This window comes from Antedon mediterranea, chromosome 8 (genome assembly GCF_964355755.1).
Source record: "Antedon mediterranea chromosome 8, ecAntMedi1.1, whole genome shotgun sequence".
NCBI classification, from domain to species: Eukaryota; Metazoa; Echinodermata; class Crinoidea; order Comatulida; family Antedonidae; genus Antedon; species Antedon mediterranea.
The window spans coordinates 15,592,940-15,616,184 of NC_092677.1; the positions used below are offsets into that span (position 1 = coordinate 15,592,940).

The window sequence follows — 23,245 nt, forward strand, 5'->3', positions numbered from 1 at the left end:
GTCTAACTCCCCGTTAGCTTCTCTAATCAGGAGTTCTTGTTTTAGTCGTTTATATGCTTCGCGCTCCGATTTTAGTCGGTCATTAAATACCGAGATTGCATTTCCTTTGTAATCTTTTCCACAAGCTATCTTTATAAATTTACGTTTATCCCATTCTGTACTAAAAATAACCTTAAGCGGTCTAGGCCCTGGCTTGTCCAAATCTCTTTTGCCAATTCGGAAACATAAAATAAAACTTAAACCTAAATCTTCCGCAAGACCCTTTACTACTGCCATGTCTTCCTCCTTCCTAATTTCCATTAAATCAGAGGTAGATTCAACTAAACCGAACACCATAGCATTACATTTCCGCTTTTATTTTTCGGCCCATTCATCAAGACGTAACTGTACCACATTTTCAATTCTTAAATCAATAGGCAATACTGTATCTTCTACAGAATCCAAATCCGAGTCGCTGTGATTACTACAATCGATGCCGCAGAGTTGATCGAGTTTGACTTTATTCGCTTAACTTCCGCTCGCAAGCTCTCTAAACCTGTAATTGATATCTTTTCTATCTCCTCTCTATTGGATTTGACATCACTTTTAATCTGATCGATATCAGTTTTCAATTGCTCATGATTCATATTTAATTTCTTAATAAGCTCGTTAAATGACAACGAAGTAGGTAAACATGTTCTGCAGTGCAAAGCTAACGTCAGAGTCACCCTTGCTTAGCCATTCATATTTGCCCTTACTAATGCCTTGACATTTCGAGTGAAACCAGAAATTACATAGATTACAACAAATACCACGATCATCACCAGACACAGAAATATCACAAGAGCCACATTTAAATTCCAACTGATGTTCCTCATCACCCAAATAATCGCTTTTAGCCTGTCTAGGATTAGCTTTATCTCTCGCACCACGTTTATCACCGCCGCCGGTAGCCATGATTGTACTACGATGAATACTCTAAATATAGACCTATACAACAGTAGGCCTAGGCTCAGAATTTTAATCTCAAAAAATAAAAAACCCACAACTCAGATTTAACGATTCAATAAACTGCAGTTAAACAAGCCTTTGCATTATTTTACAAAAATAACAATGATAAAAACCTGAATTTGACTAAACAATTTTCGAAACAACTGAAAAAAATACGAACACGTCGTCGTCACCACCAGAAGCGCGCCCACATTTATATTCAACTATAAGGGGAAAATTAGTCATGATATGAAAAACAATTTGTGCTAAAATGTGTTCAACAATGATTTGTGTGTGTGAATTATAACAAAAATAGACAAATTTGCTTGGTTTTAATCAAAACAATATACTTAGTGACATGCAAAACAGGAATGACTGATTGTACTCTATATTAAGTCATTAACCTTAGTTGAAACAGAAGTGACATTGTTTTCCTTATCTTGCTAGTTTAATTGATGTATGTAATTGTGATCATGTAGTGTCATTATAATTACCTCTACTAGGAGCTGTCTTATAACGCTATCCCTGCCATTTGTGGATTGTGCCGTCACATGAATATCCATTAATTTCAAGTTCTTTGGACTGATGGCAAATGACACTGGCACACCCTCACCAGCTGGAATTTTGGTTTTCACAACCTGCAAGAAAAGATATTTAAAAAAAATGGGGCTGCTAGAGAAGACTTCTTTTGTTCTAAATTAATTAATAAAAGATATCAAAACACATTTCAAGTGTCCTTTGGTAAAAAAAATGGAAGCACACCTGCATGGAAATGTGTAATTCCTGCTCTTGTGTACTGAGGAAGGGTACCTTAATGCATTATTAGTATTTAATTTGGAGGAGTAATAATAATATCAAATTTGCTCTTAAAAAAAGACTGACCTGGTCCTTACTGACATAGACTTCTGTCACTTTATCGTCAATGCTATTGTTATCGGAGTTAAACTCAATGTTGTGAAAGTCATCAGATTTGTGAAGTTTCACATCAGCCTAAAATAAATTACATGATACTAATTTTAACACTTATAAACACAAATGCCAAATATTTATGAAATTACTTTCACTCTTGAAACAATCCATCACATTTCCTTCAATAACCTCTAGCAAATAAACTATACGGACAGTCAGAAGACACGCCTTCAGCAGATCAGAATGAATTTAAAAGAAGGAATGAATATAAGTGGAAAGTTCTAAAATAATTATTATTGAACGAGTACAGAGCTGGCTAAAATGACTGGCACAGCACACTGACATCAGAATGTAAATTCAGTAGGTCATTCCAGAGGGTCTTTAAGTCAATATCTAGATAACGATAACAGAGTGCAGACACAAATAAATTACTTACAGTAATGTCCATAGTTTGATAGTTAAATACCAGGATCTCCAATGCCAAGTTTTCACCACGGATCACAGAATACGGAAGATTCATGGACACGAAAAACGGTTTGAACACTGTGACCTAGAATTATAGGACATTAAAAACATGAATGTACTCCATTGACTTTTGAAGTGTATAATATAATAAACCAATCAGCTATGCTTATTTATTTCTGTGTGTTGTACTACATAGGTGGAATCCCTAAAATTTAAAATATTAAAAGTTTATCACTTCACATTAACATTTTTGGACAATTATGCACTCAATTCATTTTTTAATGTTATAAAATCTATTCCGGTGTATCGTCAAGCAGGTGAGATATGGAACCACATGGCTGCTTGTATATTACACTTCAAGATAACTAAAAAATGTGTAGATTAGCATAATATTCATAACCTAACAAACGAACCATCGATGTGGTTGGAACAACTCCAAAACCAGTAGAGGTTGACAAAGCAAAAGCACTGCCAACCCACGAAGTGATTGTATCTGGAACAGTAGTCTCAATTGAAACCATACCATCATCACTAATTTACAGAAGAAAGAAGGCATATTAACATAATGTATTGTACAAACAATTTTGAAACTATATTTTTGAAATTAATAACAACCCAATGAGCAATGCATTCCGAACACGCTCTTGTAGTACCTCGCTAGCTGTGACGTCACATTAATAGTTGTACCTTTATACGATCGAGTGATTGAATTAAAAGTTTCCTGTTTAGAGCTGTTTTAGTATTTGTTGTTTCCGAACATCACATAATTGGCGACGAAGATTTTACCCAATATACAGAGAATGTTTTATTACTACTTGGGCTACAAGTAAGACGAAATAGCATGATTTTTGGCACTCAGCAAGTAGGCTATATATAGGCCACCAGTAGAATCATCACCGATCAGCGAAGTGACTGCATATTGGTAGTTCACCAAACCATCCAGCCAGAAATGGGTTAGCGGAACGAGCTGTACAAACTGTGAAAGAGGGGTTAAAGAAAACTGTAGGTGAGGACTTGGAGTCAAGAATATATTGATTCCTGGCAAAAATATAGACTAACACCACAGTCAACAACTGTTCAGTCACCGGCAGAATTACTAATGAAACGACGTCCTAAGTCTCGACTTGACCTAGTTTGACCTATTATATTATACAATAATAGCAGGACAAGAAACTCATGAGAGATCATTTTATGAGGGAGACTCAGTATGGGTAGTGAACTTTGCTGGTAAACCAAAATGGTTACCTGGTGTGCTTCAGCATCAGGTAGGTCCTTTAAGGTACATTTGGAGGATGGTCGTGAATGGCGTCGACACGTTGACCACATTCAGAAGCGTTTTCCAGAAGAGAAAGTTACTAGACCGCTTGAAATTACAGAGCAGACTACAATCAACTTACCAGATCAAACTGAAGAAACATCAATCCAACCAACTATGGAACAATCAATCAACCCTAATGATTTATTAGATACTGTACCTAAACCTACTACTACAGCTTCACCAGAATTGGAACCTCACAGATCAGGAATAATCCGCAAGACTCAGGACAGATTAAATTTGTGAACATTGTTATTTTGCGCGTTGTTGTATGCAATCTGTTGTGGATTTATTGATAATTGAACGTCTTATTGCATTTGTTATGAACAGTTTGTTTTGATGATCATCACAAAATTATTATAACTGCAAAGTAACTAAGATATGGATATGTTTCGCAAATAACTTTTATTATAACAATGTTTTAAATATTGGTCATTTTAACAGACTTTATATTATAACCCATATACCTAATCTAAAACAGGAGGAATGTTCCGAACACGCTTTTGTAGTACAGCGCTAGCTGTGACGTCACATATAGCACCTCATTGCTTAGTTGTACCTTTATACGATTGAGTGATTCAATTAAAAGTTTACTGTTCAAAGAGCTGTTTTAGTATTTGTTGTTTCCGAACATCACACAATGGAATTAAGATGCTTACACTAAAAGACAGAAACCAATATACCAAAATAAAGAAAATGACTCAAAGACAAATATATGGAAAAAAAGACTCTGACGAGGAAGACAAAAAATAAGGAGGAGAGATGGCATCAAGTGATGACTGCAAACTGGTCGACAGCTTCAGAAAAGAGGAATTGGAAAATGCCAGAGGAGGGTTACATCCAGCAGTAACATAACCTATGATAATGAGGTACATACAATTGACAATACAAATAGTATGTATGAGTATATTTAAATATATATACCACTCTGCAGCAGTATGTCAATAAAGAGCTGAGAAAATCATCAACCTTTCTAGAGAAGAAATGCAGTTTAATTTGAAATTGTATTATGGAAAAGTTGTTTTATGTTGTTACTTAAACATCAAGGCATTCTAAACTCTCTAAAAATAAGGAAAACAAATAGAACGTATTACCCAACAGTAGTCTCCATCCACAGCCATGTCTCTGGAAATTCAGCACGTACATCAGAATCAGCAATGGTAGTTAAAAGCATTTCATCAGTTAATTCAGTTAATTCAGTTAACTCAAAATCGATCATTGGGCGTTGAGCAAAAGCAGAATGGGAAATAATCAGACCTGATGATAAATCACATTTGATCAAAATAACTAAAAAAGTAGGTCTGTGTATAAAATTTTGTGTTACTTGTTTTTGGAAATCAGTGAAGAAGAACGGCTACATATTTCATTTAATCAAAATGAAGATAGGGGCATGAATATTATTGCTAGAGTGAATTAACTTTGAACTTGGTCATTGCACAATGTCCTTACCAGAAAGTACAGAATTTATTGATTTATTCAATTTAGACAAAACAACAAACAAAAACAACAACAAATTTACAGAAAAACAGCAGCGAACCTAATCTAATCTAATCTAATCACTGTTGGAAGACTTTTCTTAACAGAAATACAAATAAACATATATAATTCTAACTTTACAGAAATGTGTATTTGATATAAATCATAGAAAAATTGTATTAAATGATTGTCTTTTAATAAATTTTGTGTTATAATTATGTACATGGTACCTAATAGTAATAATTTTATCTTTCTATTTTAGAGATCTGTTAAAGATGTATTGTCCACCTGAAAAAATATTTTTAATTTTTAAGCTTACTATGTCGGTCGGTTGCTAACTTACATAAATTAACATTAGGCCTAATTATTGTAGGCATATAACACCAAACAATCAAGGAAAACAATGCTCCATACTAATAGCTAATTTACATAGAAATATTTTAAAAGAAACGCACTTTAAAAAAAATCACAATTAGGCAAAAACTTTTCAAAACTTACTTGAATGAAGAGAAATATGCAAAATATTATTCAATTCATCTGGTATTTTAGCATCTGTCAAAACAATCACACCAGAATTCTAAATAGAAATTGTAAAAATGTTATAATGGCAATGCAATGTACAGATCTTTCTTCACAACTAGGTGGAAGAACTGCAGGCCAATTGGTAGCTCCAGGGACTCTGTTTCACCTTGTGTTTTCTTTTCACACCTTCAAGACACATACTTCTCGATCATTTTTCTGGTCAATCTTGATTTCAGAAAAGTCATTGGAATGTTTCTCCAGGGTGCTGTATTACTGGAGAGTGATGGTGTAATGATAATATCGTACTATGTGATAGGCCGGGTTCGAGGTAAAAGGTAGGATATCTAAATATCAAGCAAAAGGTTCTGTGGTTGAATGGGTTGGTGCAGCTTTTTCCTATATATTCTCACACCTCATCTTTTCATACCTATACCTGTGCACATTTATTTTTTTATTTTTATTTTTATTTATTTCATCATCACCCTACAGTGACCAAACGTCACCATTAACAGGGTTGAAAGTCATAAAATATAATATAATACTGTATATACAAGCAAAAATCAACAGATAACAAGACAACATTTAAATATTACTGACATTAGACAAAACCTTGTGACGGAAACAAGCAAGTGAATAAAAAAAAATATCAACAGATCCATCAACTTTACATAGTGAGTGGTATAACTTACTATATTTATATATAAAAGTATCTCTTCAGAGATCCTGCCTTGTAAATTAATATCTACATACAAGATCTCAAGTAGTAATTACAAAACTAGTGCTGAACATTACATCGCACCCAAGAGGATGTGAAAGAGTTTTAATGAATAGGACCTAAGCATTTCAGGCACAAGGTTCGAAGTTTGAATCTCAGTTGGAGCACCTTTTTCTCAATGTCAAGGATTTCCTCTTTTTTACCATTAAATATTTATTTAATTGATTTCTAGATCACTGCTTATTTGAGAGGAAATAAGTACTGTGCTGTAGACAATGAATGTACACTCATCACTTTAACAACACAAACAATTATCTACATGCAGACGCAATCTGACCAGGGATGTTAGTATACAAATAATTATAATTTACGCCTCCCTGCCTCTGCAATTGAATTTATTCTCAATGATTTGACCTTTGTGGAACTTTCATACCACCCCAAATTCCTACACACAATTAAAAAGTTCACCTTAGTGTAATACAATGTTGCGTTGTTGAGGTACTAATGAAAGACTCTTACTCGCTTAGCTGTCGTAACACATATATTATTTATTCAGTATAATACTTCAGTACAATAATGATTCGGTACAATATACCATTAGGATAAGGATACAGAGGATCAGTGATGCTGTCGGTGAGGTGTGAAGTGTGTAGGTCTGCTTCTGAAGAAGTGGCTGTGAGGTGTAGATGTTCTTCGGAAGAAGTGGCTGTGAGGTGTGTGCTCCGTGAAATGGCTGTAAGGTGTAGATGTTCTTCTGAAACTTGGGGGTATATTGGCTTCGGTTCATTTGCATATGTCACTACGTAATCTGTGAGGGTAACGATTGGTCCTAAGTTGGTCCAGGGGTGTTTAAGTGGGAGTGATTGATCTTATCTGGGGAGGTTACAATGATGAATTGGCCCTGTCGAATCTCTGCTAAAAACTGTCAATATCTAATTGTTTTACGATGGGAACAGTTGCAAAGTTATTCTTTAGGGAATCGATTGTAAACTAAATGGTCATTAAAACATCTGGACAAACTCTCCTCTGGACTTTCTGGGTCAAGTTTGTGAACATATTTGAATTCCGATACAAAGGTCAATTTCTTAAATATAAAAGTATATCGTTATATTACATCCCTCTGTTTCCCTTTTTTTTTTCTAATCTATTTAAAATATAAAAAATGGTTATAATAGTGGCATGCAAAATTAAAGTTATATAAAAGAAAAAAAACATTATTATACATATAAGCAAAAATTGAGTTAGCCAAAACCATTGACTCTGAAGTGTAACCTTATCACTTTCACTCTCTCTCTCTTCTCTCTCTTATAAAATATTAAAATCAAAAAATGAATTTGGTATAAAATTCGCGTAAATCAAACATAAATCAGTTGAAAATAAAAATACAAAACTTAAAAAATAGTATATTACATTGAACATACATCAAATCGTGCGACAACTCATCGCGTTCTAATGGTCTTCAAACATAAATCAATCAAATCAAAACATAAAACTCAAGAAAACTGTGGCTGATTAGCCTAATATCAAAATATCAAACTTAATCACTTAAAACTTTAAAGAAACAAATGTGTGTGTCCCGTTGACACAAACTTATCCACAATATATCGTTATCATCACAACTTTATCGATTTAAGCATTTATATTCACAGGTAATTACGATTTCAATCAATCGACAAATTCGACTTTTGTACTCAATGTAAAAAAATTACAATTAAAAGTACTAAGAAAATCTCCTGTTCTTGTATATCAATTAATTAATGCTTGAGATGAACGACTCAAAGGTTAAACAAAATATTTGTTACAAAATGCTTGTCGTTCTTTTCGATATCTCAATATATCGATCATCAAAATTCAAAATTAATCTTTATCAAAAAACTCGTTACAAAATCAATACTTAATCAATTTTAATTCTCTTTTAACTGAAATCACATCATTACTAAACAAATCTCATCAAAAATACGTAGACTATGCTATCATTAATTTAGCAAATGTCGTAATTTTTTAAAAAAAATCTTGCAAAAAAAAATTAAATCAGTAATTCGTTGCATTATACAAACGTTTTATGAATCGTTTTGGCGATCCACTTATCGGTATCTGTTTATCATTAATAATCTCTTTAATTAATTTATCTGTATCGTTATATCTGTCAATTTTCCACCAAAATTTGCGATCATTAGATTCGTGTTTTGTTTCATCAGTGTTACGTTTGGCTGAAGTCGGTTTAGAATACGAAACTAAAACTTGGAAATGTCCTGCTTTAAATCTACCTCGGTTTAATGTCATATTTGAATCATTAGGTGCTGTCATAATTAGATTAGTTTGTTCCTTAATTTGTTCTTCTTTCATTTGGAATGGGGCTGCTAATCCCATGTTATTCTCTACACAGTCAAAAGTAAGGTTGTAAGTTAAGGGGGTCTACTTTAGTTGGATGTGTAAGGGTATCTGATTGCAATTGGGCTGGTGTCCTATCATGTTCGTCAATAAATTAAACATTGTTTTCGTCATTTACTACGTTAACGGTGTTCTGAATTTTCTCATTATTATTATCGGCGGGTTTATTCAACAATTATTTTAACAATTTAAAAAAACAATTTTAGTGTATACCATAAACTTTCACACAGGGTTACAATTCAAAATCAAAACGGTTCTGACTTACCCCAAATGCTTCGGATCCAATTAAAAATGATTAAAGGAATGCAAAAAGTGTTCAAAAATGTTTAAATGTTCAAACAACGAATTAAAGAAATGTTAAAGTGCTCATCAATGTTCAAATTTTCAAACAACGAATTAAAAAAAATGCGAAAGGTGTTCATCAATGTTCAAAAAGGTAAATGTTAAAAAAAACGATCGAAAAAAAAACGGCGTGAAGTTGAAAGTGTCCAAACGAAACAGTTCTTGTCCGCTTGCTTCTGTTTTGATTCTTCTTGTGTCTTCCTCGATTATCTTCTTTGTCTTCATCCAATGGTCATAATTTGATAAAATTTCTGCTTGTCTCGATCTCATTCAAATATAATTACAGCTTGTCTTTTGTGTCTTCCTCGATTATCTTCTTTGTCTTTTGTGTAAAAGTAAATTTCTGGTTTTCTCCTTTCAAGCAAATATGGTTATTTTTGTCTTCGTCTTCGTGTCTTGTTAAGTGTTTATTTCTTGTTTTCTTGTTATTCTGTTTTCTCACTCTGTTCCTTATAAAATTCGGGTCTTCCACCATGTAATACAATGTTGCGTTGTTGAGGTACTAATGAAAGACTCTTACTCGCTTAGCTGTCGTAACACATATATTGTTTATTCAGTATAATACTTCAGTACAATAATGATTCGGTACAATATACCATTAGGATAAGGATACAGAGGATCAGTGATGCTGTCGGTGAGGTGTGAAGTGTGTAGGTCTGCTTCTGAAGAAGTGGCTGTGAGGTGTAGATGTTCTTCTGAAGAAGTGGCTGTGAGGTGTGTGCTCCGTGAAATGGCTGTAAGGTGTAGATGTTCTTCTGAAACTTGGGGGTATATTGGCTTCGGTTCATTTGCATATGTCACTACGTAATCTGTGAGGGTAACGATTGGTCCTAAGTTGGTCCAGGGGTGTTTAAGTGGGAGTGATTGATCTTATCTGGGGAGGTTACAATGATGAATTGGCCCTGTCGAATCTCTGCTAAAAACTGTCAATATCCAATTGTTTTACGATGGGAACAGTTGCAAAGTTATTCTTTAGGGAATCGATTGTAAACTAAATGGTCATTAAAACATCTGGACAAACTCTCCTCTGGACTTTCTGGGTCAAGTTTGTGAACCTATTTGAATTCCGATACAAAGGTCAATTTCTTAAATATAAAAGTATATCGTTATATTACATTAGTTCCAACAACGATATTGATATTTTGGTGTATATGATGTATTATAGGCCTATGTTATATTTTTTTCATGAGATCATGAGCTTTCATTTTTTTTATCAATGTATTTCAAAGATTTCTAGATCCTAATTGTTAAGTACCCAAATGGAAATAAGTAACACTTTTTGGAATATTATGGTTCAATTAGTTTTGTGTGTATCATTCCATTTTTGTATTTCATTGTTCATGTTTTGAACCATAAATAATTCAAATAAAATTCCTAATATGTCTTCAATCTTGGGAAGGCACTATTATGTAAGAAATTATAATAAAATGTTCTTTTTTAATTAATGTTTTGTCTCAACAATGTATGGTGTGCATTCAATTTATTTTGGTTAAGCACTATACAAAAAGGCCATCATCATTTATTATTATTATGTCAAATGAATAGAATTACTTACTTTAAATATGTTTGCAGCATAGATGCCTTCCGTCGAGAATGGATAGAACCTAGGTATTCCAATCTTACCACTTTTAGAACTGTCAAATGTTTCTAACTCTTCAATCACCTAAAAATATCTTTCAATGTTGTATGAATTTTTTTATTTGTTTTATTAGAATATACCGGTAACCTTTTTCAAAATAAAAGTATGATCACATTTACATACAATGCCAAACTCAAATCAAAGACTACCCAATAAAAGATGTTTATGTTATTTTGTGCTTACCTTTTTTTGTGTGATGTCATTTCCAGATTTCAAAAGTAGAACACTCTGATCAACAGCCAATAGATAGACTAGAGAGCCCCCGGTTGCTGCAATGTCAACATTAATGTTATCACCAGGTTCAACAACATCACTACTGAATGACAGACTGACCTATGAAATGGTCAATAAACATTGATTTTATTATTTTGGCTTCTATTGGTTGAGGAAATTCCTGCTTCAAACAAGTCACCCATTCATAAGAGTACTAATGAAGAAATCATATGTCTGTGACCATAATATTGACCGGAGACTTGACAAACAATTTTAGTTGATATAAGGTTTAAATTATTCGACAATCATAATGAAGTGGATAGATTATATTTTATAATTGTATACATATCAAAGAAATTTAAATATCTGTATCTATTGTTATACTATTAGTTACAACATTACATTAGTATAAAGTTGATATATGAAAGTTTAAAATAATGATTAATAAACAAAAGAAACAAGAAAATCTACTGAACTTTGTACCTTATTTTCAAACGAACCGTCAACATTAAAGTTATAGACATCAACAACAGTTTCATTGTCGGAACGAACGTAGTATGCAATCAACTTTGCTGATGGCACCATGTCAGCTGTGATAGCAACATTCAATGTATTTTGAGTAGAAGTTAATCCAGTCAGTGTTCCAGTTAGAACAATATTGCCTTTGGATAAAATCTATGCAAAAGAAAAGTAAAGTTCATCAACAATTGTCCAGCCCAACTGGCTGGGAAAAAAACCGAAATTAGTCAGAAACTATGGACTCCCTTGAAAATAAGTTGGGCACTTAATTGTTATGCTGATTAAATCTGATTCTGATTAAATTCAGAAGTCTTCTGATGAGAGATTTATTTAAATTTACCATTACTTTGTTTTTAGATTTGTGCATACTCTTAGTGTTATAATCATTCACCTTTGCAGCCCAAAAAAATCCCTGTGATTCAACACTAACATCCAATCAAAGTAAAGAATTTTTCTCTGGTTAGATAAAAATGGCAAAAAAAGCCCAGTGTTTTATTATCTCTGCCAAGGAGGTTATATTTTTGTCTGCGATTGTACTTGTGTGTCTGTTATCATTACAACATCAAAACTAAAAGACGGATCAGAAAGATATATATGGTCACAGAAGATTCTATTCAGTTTTGGAAGCAATCCAGATCTGGATCCCAATTCTTTTAGGTTGTGGGATGATGAATTATTACTTTTTTGGTCACCAACTGAAAACTACATATTGTATATATATATTTAGTTTTCGGTTGGTGACCAAAAAAATCATACATTACATTAGACGACTCCCTGTTTAGACTAGAATAGTTAGTTTGGTATTTTAAACAATAGAAATTTAAAAACAGGCCGGTTGAAACATTTTTAATTTTGGAGGTCAGCCCTTGGCAGAGGTATGTAGTCTCTGATTATTCTTGTTTAAAATATATTTAACAATGTATATTGTAGATTATCTAGATAGATTCTTGAAGCCAAAAATAAAATGTGCAAATAAATTTAAATCAAAACACAAAATTGTACCTAATATTGCAACTTTTGGTTTGGGGTTTATGATCAAATCCATGGCATGATTTTTTCCCAGATTGGATATACTCATAATTTAGACCAGAATAGAATAGAAGTCCCATACCAAACATAACCACGTCGTCAAGATGAGAATTATACAGCGTAACAAATTCTAGAAATACTGTAATCACTAAAACTAAACGTAAGCCATCTTGACTGTGGAGTATTCCATAGATCTACACTATAATCATATCAGGCTTTGGTCTATTACAAAGGATAAGGACTATTTAAACAATCATGTTAACCATTGACAATATTATACCATATAAACAATGTTATGCGGGACTTCCGTTGATGTGATATTAAATGTGGCATCTTCTCCTGCATTCAATCCGGAATTGGCTAAGATGATCTGAATGAACGAATTGCTCGGTGACTCCATCGCGTCAATTCTAAAGGAATCTACATATTCACTTTCTTCCTCCATTGTATAGTACCGTGCCTGTTTGAAGAAATAATAATTATTAGGTACTCAATATTCAAATGGTACATCTCCCTCTCTCCCTTTGTAAAAGAAAAAAAAAGAAATTTATGTTAAGTAAATAAGTTAATAAGATCGAATATAAAAGCAATTTTTCTAATAAAACACAGTTTAGTTCTAATCAAAAAGGCAATGGTTCATACATGTTTGTAGAATAAGAGATTAAAAAGTAGTATGAATATTTTGTTCCATCAAAAAGCTTATCTCAACAAATATTTGAGAAAATTATTAACCATATAGCACAGGAATTCCCAGTACAAAGCCAATTTTAAGGAAAAAATGCTATGTATATATTTTTCTAAATCCCTTTACACAACGAATTCTAGTTCTGTGAGGTTTTTAGTTTCACTAAAATTCTAGTTTCTAGATGAAAAAGTGAAAAACTGGCTTAGAAAAAGAGTTCTCACTTTTTGACTTTTTGAAATTGACTTATATTTCTTTTCTTCACCACTTTTGCCGTTCCTACTTATAGAGTTTTCTACAATTTTACAGGCCTATGTTGAATAAAAAAGTTAACATGGAAAAGCTATTACCTGTATATCAATTGATGTTTTATTTTCAAGTGTGCCTGCATCAATTTGTGCTGTCACAACCCCATTAGATGGAATTTCATAATACTCTTCAACTTTCCTTTCATCATCATGGCGGTCTCTGTAAGAGACAAGTAACGGCACACTCCTCTCTTCCTCAGACAGGGGTGTTCCATCCTGTCTTGTAACAGCAATCTAAAAGAAAAACCTCAAGAGTTTGATAGCAACACCAATTTCTAAAAATGCGAACGTTACATTAAAAATGCATGTTAAGATTCGTTTTTGTTTACTTCAAAGACATGGAGCATGTGCTTTTCACATCTGTGGTGGGGAATGTTCGGATAACGTGAAAAAATGCTATGTATTTTGTTATCAATTTTTAAATAAACTAAAATCAATCGTCACTGTTTGAAATAAATTTATTTTAATCAAATCCTGATAATAATGTACATACTGCACCTCACTGTTTTAGCGTGTTTTCCAATAGCAAATTTTGTATTGTAAATTATCTCTAGTATTTTCATGCCGGTTCTCAATGGTATGTGAAACATGTTTGTATGTGTTTATCAGTTGCGATCAGTGAGCAATACAACCTCAAACAGCCAGCTTCCAAATAGCTTTTCTCAAACCTGTTTGGGCAATATAACAATATAATAATACTGTAAACACATTTGGATGTGTTTTTGCCTTTTGGAATAATTTGTAGATGGCGCTTTATAGTTATTTTGTTTGCATCATAATGTATGATTTTATGGTAATAAAAGCAAGACATGATCAAAATCAAAAAATCACAATTATTCACCAAACAGAATAGCACTTGAGTGTGGATATTTGGTCCTAGAAAGTCACTAGAAAATAATTAAATAAAATGAAATATTTACATAAGCAGTGTACAGAAAGCTAGGCTTGAATGTCTTTGAATTTCCTTCCAAGATGTCCACTTTGACAGGCCTGTTAAAGTACCCAATTGAAGCTGTTGACTTCAGCAAATTTCCGGTTAGGGTTTCATTTACAATGGCAATGACATTGAAGTTTACTCCATCAGAAATTTCCATCAAGTCATCAATAGGAACAGAGAATGATTTGCTTCCATCAATCTAAAAATTAGATAAGAATAGCTTTCAAATAATTATTTTTACCTCTGATTTTTTTTATCAAATACAAATTGGCAGCGGTCTCTAAACAAGAACCAAACATAGACTTCTTACATAGTAATATAAAAAAAATGACAGGAAACTAAAATTCAAACTAAAAATTTGTCGGTAGGATGTAGGAATTCTTGCACAATTTTATAATTGTATTTGTTACTTAAACGAGTGCAAATTTCTAATGTGATTAAATCCAGGTTGACCATTGTAATTAAGTTCAGAACAGCCTTTGATTGTAGTGACAATTTATGGTTTGCACATATCAGGCCTCCTATTATTATCCCAACTGACTCTTTGGGACACTTCTGAAACCTGTCTTTGGGTATCAATGGGCTTTGAGATGTCACTCAGCATTACCTTTATTCCTCTGTACAGTATAACATTTCCTTTTAACTGCCAGTGAATGAGTTTTGAAATGTACTACTAATGGTAGCAGCAAATTAAATTTCCTGGGTATATTTCTATATTGATATAGAGTCCAGCAGATATTTTCAGGAAATTACCTCATTTTTAGTATTAATTACTGTACTTCATACTGTAATCATTATAACACCCAATTGTGTAATGGTTTATTTCAATTTCTGAAGGAAATTCTTTACATTATTTTCATACTTACAACCATGTTCAATTCTATTTCATGACTTCCAGTTATGATCTTCACAAGTACCGTTCCTTTAACAGGTTTTCCATAAGTATATCTAAAGAAACAATGAAAGGTAATTAAATATCATGGATTAACAATTGTTTGAAGAAAAATCAAGAAAGTAAGATTGTTTGGCCCACAGAAAAAATGTATGTATATAAAAATAGGAATGGCAGTTCTAAATTCATTCATTCAGTTATAACCAATCGGTTTCTTCTGTCTTTTAATATTCTGCTTTCTAAAAGGAACATAATAATAACTTAGTAACCATAGTTGCATACAGAAAGTAATTTCTGTCACAGCTATAATCCCACAATACATCAAATATCCATTTGTATTTGTTATTGCCTTTGGGTTGGCTTCGCATAACGGCTGAACAAAAGCAAAGTTTGCTTTTCTTCCATGCAAGGACATTCAATTTTCTAGACTTTATAATTTACTGTATTTAAATTTCAATAAATAGTTAAAATTAAATCGTTCAGAAATATTTATTTCAGTATTTTGTATACTGAGATTGTTAGAAATTGGTGGCATTTCAGTTACAAAAGAAATACAAAAGATAATATACAGAAATGAAGCATTTACATTGACTCTCTAGTCTTTATTTTCACATGTTAGGGTTTTTTGTACAAAGATTTCTTAGTTTCTTCTTTTTCTGTGGTTATTATGTTACTTGTTTGCTATGGATATATTTTGGATATATTATGACAATTATAATTGGTATTTAGAAATAAAAAGATAAATGAATGTATGAATAATATTATTCTTTATTCTGAGATATGCTTAATTATGGAAATCCTGGCACACTCCACAACTTCTTTTTTCAATCTAGATCTGTATTTGCATAATAAAGACAAGCTGGTATGGTATGGAGCTTTTTCTGTTCTCTTGCAGTTGTCAAGTGATGTCAATCCATATGATATTTATTTATTTAATTTAGGCACATTGCCAAGAATGTCCACATATGATATAGGCACACAAGTTGATTACCAGTAAGCTATCTGCCCCTGCTGGAAATAACACATTTGAAGGTGGGCTCTGGGAATTGTCTAATCTTTTACTTTAATATTGTCTTATGAGAGGTGGAAATTGTGATTGGCAAAATGAATGTGAATGCCAAATGCAAGAACAAGGCGATAGTATCAAATTACAAAATGGTAAAGGATAGGTCATTTTGTGTGTGGACCAACTTACATGACTTGCATTAAATAATTATAAAACATAGAAATGAATAGCTATTCTTATACAATTTTTACCAATATTTACATTGGTCTTTTTCTATGAAATTATATCATTTTTACAGGAAAATTGAATCTGGCGAATCTTCAAATAGCAAAAATTACAGTAGCTAGGGAGTTTGTTTCCTATCCAATCCCAGCTCATAAACATACATTGCAAGAGAAAATCAGGTAGACCTCCGTGGAATAAACATTGTACAACCAGACAAGCACAATAATATTTATTTTGTGATAATTGTCCAGTATAACAAATGTTGAAATGACAGGGAATGTTTATAAAAGGCTACTCAGAAGAAAAATGGTTTTAACCCCCAATCAGGAAATATTATCAAAGTGTTCTATTTTTTTAGGTTCAGGTTTTAATTTGAGCATTTATTTTCCCTTCATCAACATTAGTTGACAAGGTGATACAATGTTAGAAATTTGATTATTGGCTCCCACCTTTAATTAAAGACCCCTTCCCTGCAATTTTGGACGTTTTTGGAAAATAATACATATATCACTTTAAAAACATGTTATATCATTCCTTGTCTTAAATGCACGTTTTATGGTAAATTATGATAAAAAGTGAGAAACAATGCACTACCTAAGTAGCTCGCGGCGATCGACCTCTCGTGGACGGTCTTAGGCCTAGCCAATAGCTATAGGCTTAGTTTTGTAGGCCTAGCTGGTAAACATCGGTAACGTACGAACATCGTACGCTAGCTATATACCTAGCCTGACGTTGTATAGTTGCTGCATTAATTGTCTTTCTATTTTTGCCAGACTCCGTTGATACAAATTGGGGAAAACCCGGTATTTTCGCTGAAAAGTTAGGAGTCTTCCATTTGTTTTGGCCTCACGATCGATCGAAAAGTGGGCGAATTACAGGTGAAAAACAAAAATATCAATCCGCGCGCAATGCATTTTGGGATTTATAGCGGGCCGCTATAATTATTAGAATCGACTTATTTTTTTACATTTTTAACCGTTTAAAGACGAAAAAAGTTATCGCAATAGGACCATATAGTATTATTTTTACATTAAATATAGTTTGTGATCTTAAATTAGATCTAAAAAATGTAGGGAAGGGGGCTTTAAGTACTTTCTCAACTGAAAGCAGATCAAATTTAGGTTACTCATCCTCATCATCATTAGTATGATCATCAGTATCAAATCTATTAAAAATGCATCTATCCATCATAGAGTTTGAAAGCCTTTAGAGCATTAACTTTAGAAGTACATTAACATTATAGTATGATTGTAATGAAGGTATGTTTCTAATGTCAAACTCACATGGCATCAACCCTTCCTTCCAATATTGTGTCTTCACTTGTAATAAAAGATGGTAACGTGACTGACACTTCAAATTTGGGCAGGACATACTCTTCTATGGTGAACAACTGGTATGCAGATACATCCTAGTTTGAGGAATACAGAAATTTCACAATATTTCTACAATATCAATATAAAATGGCAAGGTACAATTCAAAAGAGTGATAAGAACAGTGTTTTTAACCAGTCATTACCAGTTAATTCTTGAATTTTGAAATGTATGTAACTGCACATTCAGTGGGATATGCATCTTTTTTTTTTAGAAAAAAGGTCAAACAGATATTAGTTGATAATTTAAGGTGGTTGATAAAATGAATAAGAGGTGTAGTAGATACAGTAGAACAGGTTCTCTGAATTTTATGTGCATGCTGCCAGATAGTCACATACATGTCAAATCCCACGTATAATTGTGAAATCTCAAGCAAGCAGCTATCTCAAACTTTACATGTATGTTGTGTCGCACTTTGTAATAATTGTCGCACTTTGTAACACATGCTTGTCGCACTTTGTAATAACTTTTTTTCCAGGATTTTACAACTATATCAATGGGTTAGTTTTTTTTATAGTAAATCTGATAATACAATTAAGGCCATAGTCAAATATGAGTGACTCAATGTACTAACTACGCTTTTGAACGCTTCAAATGTGCGTATTGTGGTCAAACTACAGTTGTCGCCGCGTACACATTTATTAAAAATAGACTAAAAGATCAAGGTCATTCAGCACTGTTACAGGCACATTTACCGCTTTATTTACTACTTGTTTTAAAGAGTTTATGTTTTTCGCCACAACCAGTCATAATATTCAAATCGCAGCGAAAGTAAAAAATAGGTGGCGCTGTTGTATTTCAAAAGCAATTATAGTATAAAACAAAGTATTTTCCAAACACGCCATGTGACCCACATTCGTCCAATCATATGATAGGAATTTATTTAGGTGTTATATAATAAGCTGCAGGAAACCTGAACAGTGGTCAATCCTCAACATCATTCCGATACCGAAGTCAGGGGACCTCAGTAAGGCTGGAAACTACAGAGGCATCAGTCTAAGTTCAATTGTCGCCAAGATCTTTAATAAAATGATACTCAACAGAATCAGACCAGAGCTTGATGACCATACGCACAAACCGGAATGGCTTTAGAGAAGGGAGAACAACTGTAAGCCACATTCTTGCTCTAAGACGCATAATAGAAGGTGCAAAATTGAACAACTGCCTATCATCACATTCATCGACTTTAAGAAGGCATTTGACACTATTCACCGTGGGAAGATGCTTTCAATTCTTAAGGCGTATGGAATTCCAAGAGAGACTGTTGATGCTATTGGGACTATGTATCAAGGTACTTAGGCTAAAGTGGTCACACCTGACGGAGATACTGAGACTTTTAACATTCTAGCGGGTGTACTTCAGGGAGACACTCTAGCTCCATATCTCTTTGTTATTGCTCTTGATTATGCAATGAGGAAAGCAATAGATGGAAAAGAGGAAGACTTGGTTTCCAACTTGTTCGGAGGCAAAGCAGGAGAGTTGGCCCCAAAGTACGCACAGACTTAGACTTTGCTGATGACATCGCCTTCCTGTCAAAGGAAGTACATCAGGCACAAGACCTTCTATACAGAGTGGAAGCATCAGTAGCATCTGTGGGGCTAGCAATGAACACCAAGAAGACCAAATACATGACCTACAACCAAACATTCTAAGGATGGATACTGGCTTGGAGGGAGCAGAAGTGGAAACAGCTATGACAGACAAGAAACTTTGGAGGGCCATGGTGGTTCGAGGACTCCACTCGCCATAATGATGATGATGAAATAACGATATAATAAGCGCTGTTGTATGTTGCGCACGTATATCATACCAGTACTACACGTATTGCTATTGTGTACGTAGAAAACAAAATAAAGTGTTCTTGTAAGTTGCGCATGTGCACGATACTATTATTATTATTATAAGTAACAAGTATATACATATATAGTACAGTGTATACAAGTAACCAAGCGATCAAGCGGTTAAGGTAGGAGCACCGCAAACCATATCTGTACAATCAACACAGGTTCAAATCACTCCTTGACCATTGTTCTGGTGGTAGAACAAAACATTTCAGAAGGACTTAAAATTGGAGGATTGATCTTCAAAGTGGAGGTTACGGATGGCTTATTATATTAAATGTTTTCTTGAAAGAAAACAACAAAAATCGTTATAAATAAATGTTATTGGTCCAAAATGTAACTTCATTTTTACAAATACTTTTTTAACAGAAAGAATTAGCCCAAGCATTAGTTTTAAAACATTTTTGAATCTTTTCGTTGTCTGAATTGTGATTTTTAGGCTTAAGTCTGTAAACTACAGTACTTATTTTTAAGTAAATCGGTCATAGTGTTCTGATTTAATTTTCCTTGTCATAAGTTTGTTTGTTTGTTTATATTTATACTGGGCGACCTCTTCAGTCAAAGACTGGTCTCCCAGAGGGCCCAGTTGGTGATCAGTGGCTGTGATGTACTAATACATTTATGCTGCTTTGGTACATAGCATTTGTTTTGTATGTATATTTTTAGTTTAAGTATTAGACAGGTATTACAAAGTGCGACAATTATTACAAAGTGCCACGCAACACATATATGTGGGTCACTTTCACAAGCCCTATAAGGGCGAATCAAATCAAACTTATTTTTCATTCATTTAAATCTTGAAGATAAAAAATAAACTTGCATTCATACTGTAGATTATCATGAATGTTATACTTACACCAGATGTTGCATTGATACTCCAATCACCAAGTACTGGCTGAGTTGACATTAGTAATTCTTCCACTACTACACCTGTTGAGGGCGCTTGATAATCGGTCCACTGCTGGATCAGGTTTCCTAATGGGTCCTAATTAAGATAAATACTGTATTATACCCGTTTATTATAAAACTATGCAATTAAATGAAAATAATTAATAAATTTGATTATTTTTTTAGCAATTTTTAAAGAAGGTGATAAATCTGATTTAAATAATTACCGCCCAATTAGTGTCTTGCCAATTGTATCTAAGATTATTGAACGTGCTGTGCACAATCAAGTATGTAAGATTTTAACAAAAAATAATATTTTAAACCCATCACAATCTGGTTTTAGAAAGAAACATTCCACAAGTACACTTTTAGATGTATCTGACTATATTCTAAATAATTATAAGGATGGTAATGTAACTGCTGCAATATTTTTAGATTTAAAAAAAGCTTTTGATACTGTTAATCACAAGTTACTTATTATTATATTATTATATTGCTAATTTTAAGGAAATTGGTATATGTAATGATGCCCTAACTTGGTTTACTTCATATCTAAGTTATAGATCACAAGTTGTAAATGTAAACAGTTCAATTTCTGATTTAAGAGAAATTGACATTGGAATTCCACAGGGCTCTATTTTAGGTCCTTTGTTATTTATTATATATGTAAATTCTCTTCCTGATGCTGTTGATTGTAAATGTGTTATGTACACTGATGATACCACTCTATTATGTAGCTTCTCAAATCCTATAACTCTGCAAAACAATCTAAACTCAAATTTTTGTAAAATATCAAAATGGTTTAGATAAACAACAGATTGACTTTGAATGTCAAAAATACTAAACTTAAGGTATTTGGTACTAGTCAATTATTATATAACTTCCAAAATATTTTACTTAATGATAATGGAACTAACATTGAAAGAGTGGAATCATTTAAAGATGTATTGAAAAATGAAGATTAATTAAATAAAATTTTTAATATGTTATTTTGTAGTTTTAATAAAGTTAATCACTTCAGTAGAAAAAAAAATGTTTTCACTTATAAATTGACTAAATAAATGGTTAAATTTCACCAAAAACCATTGGCTGGCAGCCAATTTGACATTTTTTTGGCTTTGAATTACAGTTTTTTCAGTTAAATACATTTTTTTTCGATCCAGTTTTTGGTCAAAGTGGATAATTATTATGTGAAATTAAAATGGCATATTAAAAAAAAATGTAAAAATTGACATGGTAGGATGAAATAAATAGTATATCATCAGAAGTTTCTAAACGAATAGGGGTAATACGGCGTGTGAAATACTACTTGCCATCTCATACAACTATTATGCTAGCAAATTCTCTTGTAATGCCATTGTTTGACTATAGTAGTGCTGTATGGACTAATTGTACAAATCAAACTTTAAATACACTTCAAATAATTATGATTAAATAGATTAGGTAGAGTTCTGTTATCCGCAGATATATATACACCAATAAATGATATTTTTAATACACTTAATTGGGTTACACTAAATGAAATATGGAGGGAACATCTACTATTTACAACTTTCAAATGAATTAATGGCCATTCACCATCATATTTATCCTCAATGTTTAAGTGTAATGACTCCCTCCACCACAAATGCACCCATAGCCAAAGTTGTAAAAAATTATTAACACCATATTGGAAAAATGCTCAAGGTAAAAGAACCTTCAAATATCATCTAAGTGATCCTACATTTTTTTTTTTTTTTTTTTTTTAAACTGTTTTATTTACTTTTAAACTTATAACTGGACCATTTTGGAAAGCAGTACTGCGTTACCGAAAATGCAATCCAGTCAAAAGAAAGAATAAATAAATAAAATAATTAAAAACAGAAACTTAAGAAGAGCAAACAACTACAAATTGGATAGATGATGTCATGTATTCATGCAGAAAAAATATGAATTGAAACAAATGGGCAGCTGCACCTCAAAAGCCCTTGTCAAAATATAATAAGGATCTACCAAACAGTTTTGTTTAATATATACAACCAGACATAAAACTCTGCAACACAATAATATCTGTCATTGTATATCATGGTACTAGCTATCAACAATGTTGTTTAATTTTATTTATTTATTTTAACTATTTAATTTGGATTCAATGGTAAATGTTTAATTTGTATTTAATACCTTGATTTCGATGTCATAGTTCACCATCCGTTGAGAAAGGTCAGGGTTTATAGCAAAAATCCTGTATTTGACTTTAACAAAAAGAACAAAATTGAAAGGAGTGTTTAAACTGTTTTAAAATATCCATTTGCAACCAAAATAACATAAGTGTCAAAATGATAATTTTTTTATTTTATTCATTTCGGCAATAAACATAAAATAATAATTACAAAACATAGAAATATATATATATGAAGTACAAGACAGTGACACGAAGCCGAGGAGAGACAAAAGCATTAAACAAAACGCTGTCACTGGTAAGGTGTGTCTCTCCAACACAAAAATTACAAATAACAAGAATATATACTAAAATAACATAGACATTTCACAAAATAAAAAAAAAGGATTTAAAAAGTTAAAAAGTTTCTCTCCGACATTTAAAATATTGCTTT

General features: G+C 32.5%; 1 protein-coding gene across 2 annotated transcripts in view; it reads right to left on the minus strand.

Moving 5' to 3' along the window:
* The window catches only part of LOC140056514 (CD109 antigen-like), a 49,558-nt gene that overhangs the window by 14,434 nt on the left and 11,879 nt on the right, over positions 1-23,245 (minus strand). For both annotated transcript variants that reach the window (XM_072101911.1, XM_072101912.1), the window contains exons 5-20: positions 22,815-22,885; positions 20,623-20,751; positions 17,838-17,962; positions 15,298-15,379; positions 14,415-14,630; positions 13,537-13,728; positions 12,785-12,964; positions 11,440-11,631; positions 10,927-11,076; positions 10,660-10,767; positions 5,633-5,711; positions 4,753-4,915; positions 2,757-2,874; positions 2,315-2,428; positions 1,852-1,959; positions 1,464-1,607 (exon numbers count right to left, since the gene is read on the minus strand). In XM_072101911.1, coding sequence (XP_071958012.1) covers positions 1,464-1,607; positions 1,852-1,959; positions 2,315-2,428; positions 2,757-2,874; positions 4,753-4,915; positions 5,633-5,711; positions 10,660-10,767; positions 10,927-11,076; positions 11,440-11,631; positions 12,785-12,964; positions 13,537-13,728; positions 14,415-14,630; positions 15,298-15,379; positions 17,838-17,962; positions 20,623-20,751; positions 22,815-22,885 — 2,171 coding nt within the window. The remainder of the gene's footprint in view (positions 1-1,463; positions 1,608-1,851; positions 1,960-2,314; positions 2,429-2,756; positions 2,875-4,752; positions 4,916-5,632; positions 5,712-10,659; positions 10,768-10,926; positions 11,077-11,439; positions 11,632-12,784; positions 12,965-13,536; positions 13,729-14,414; positions 14,631-15,297; positions 15,380-17,837; positions 17,963-20,622; positions 20,752-22,814; positions 22,886-23,245) is intronic.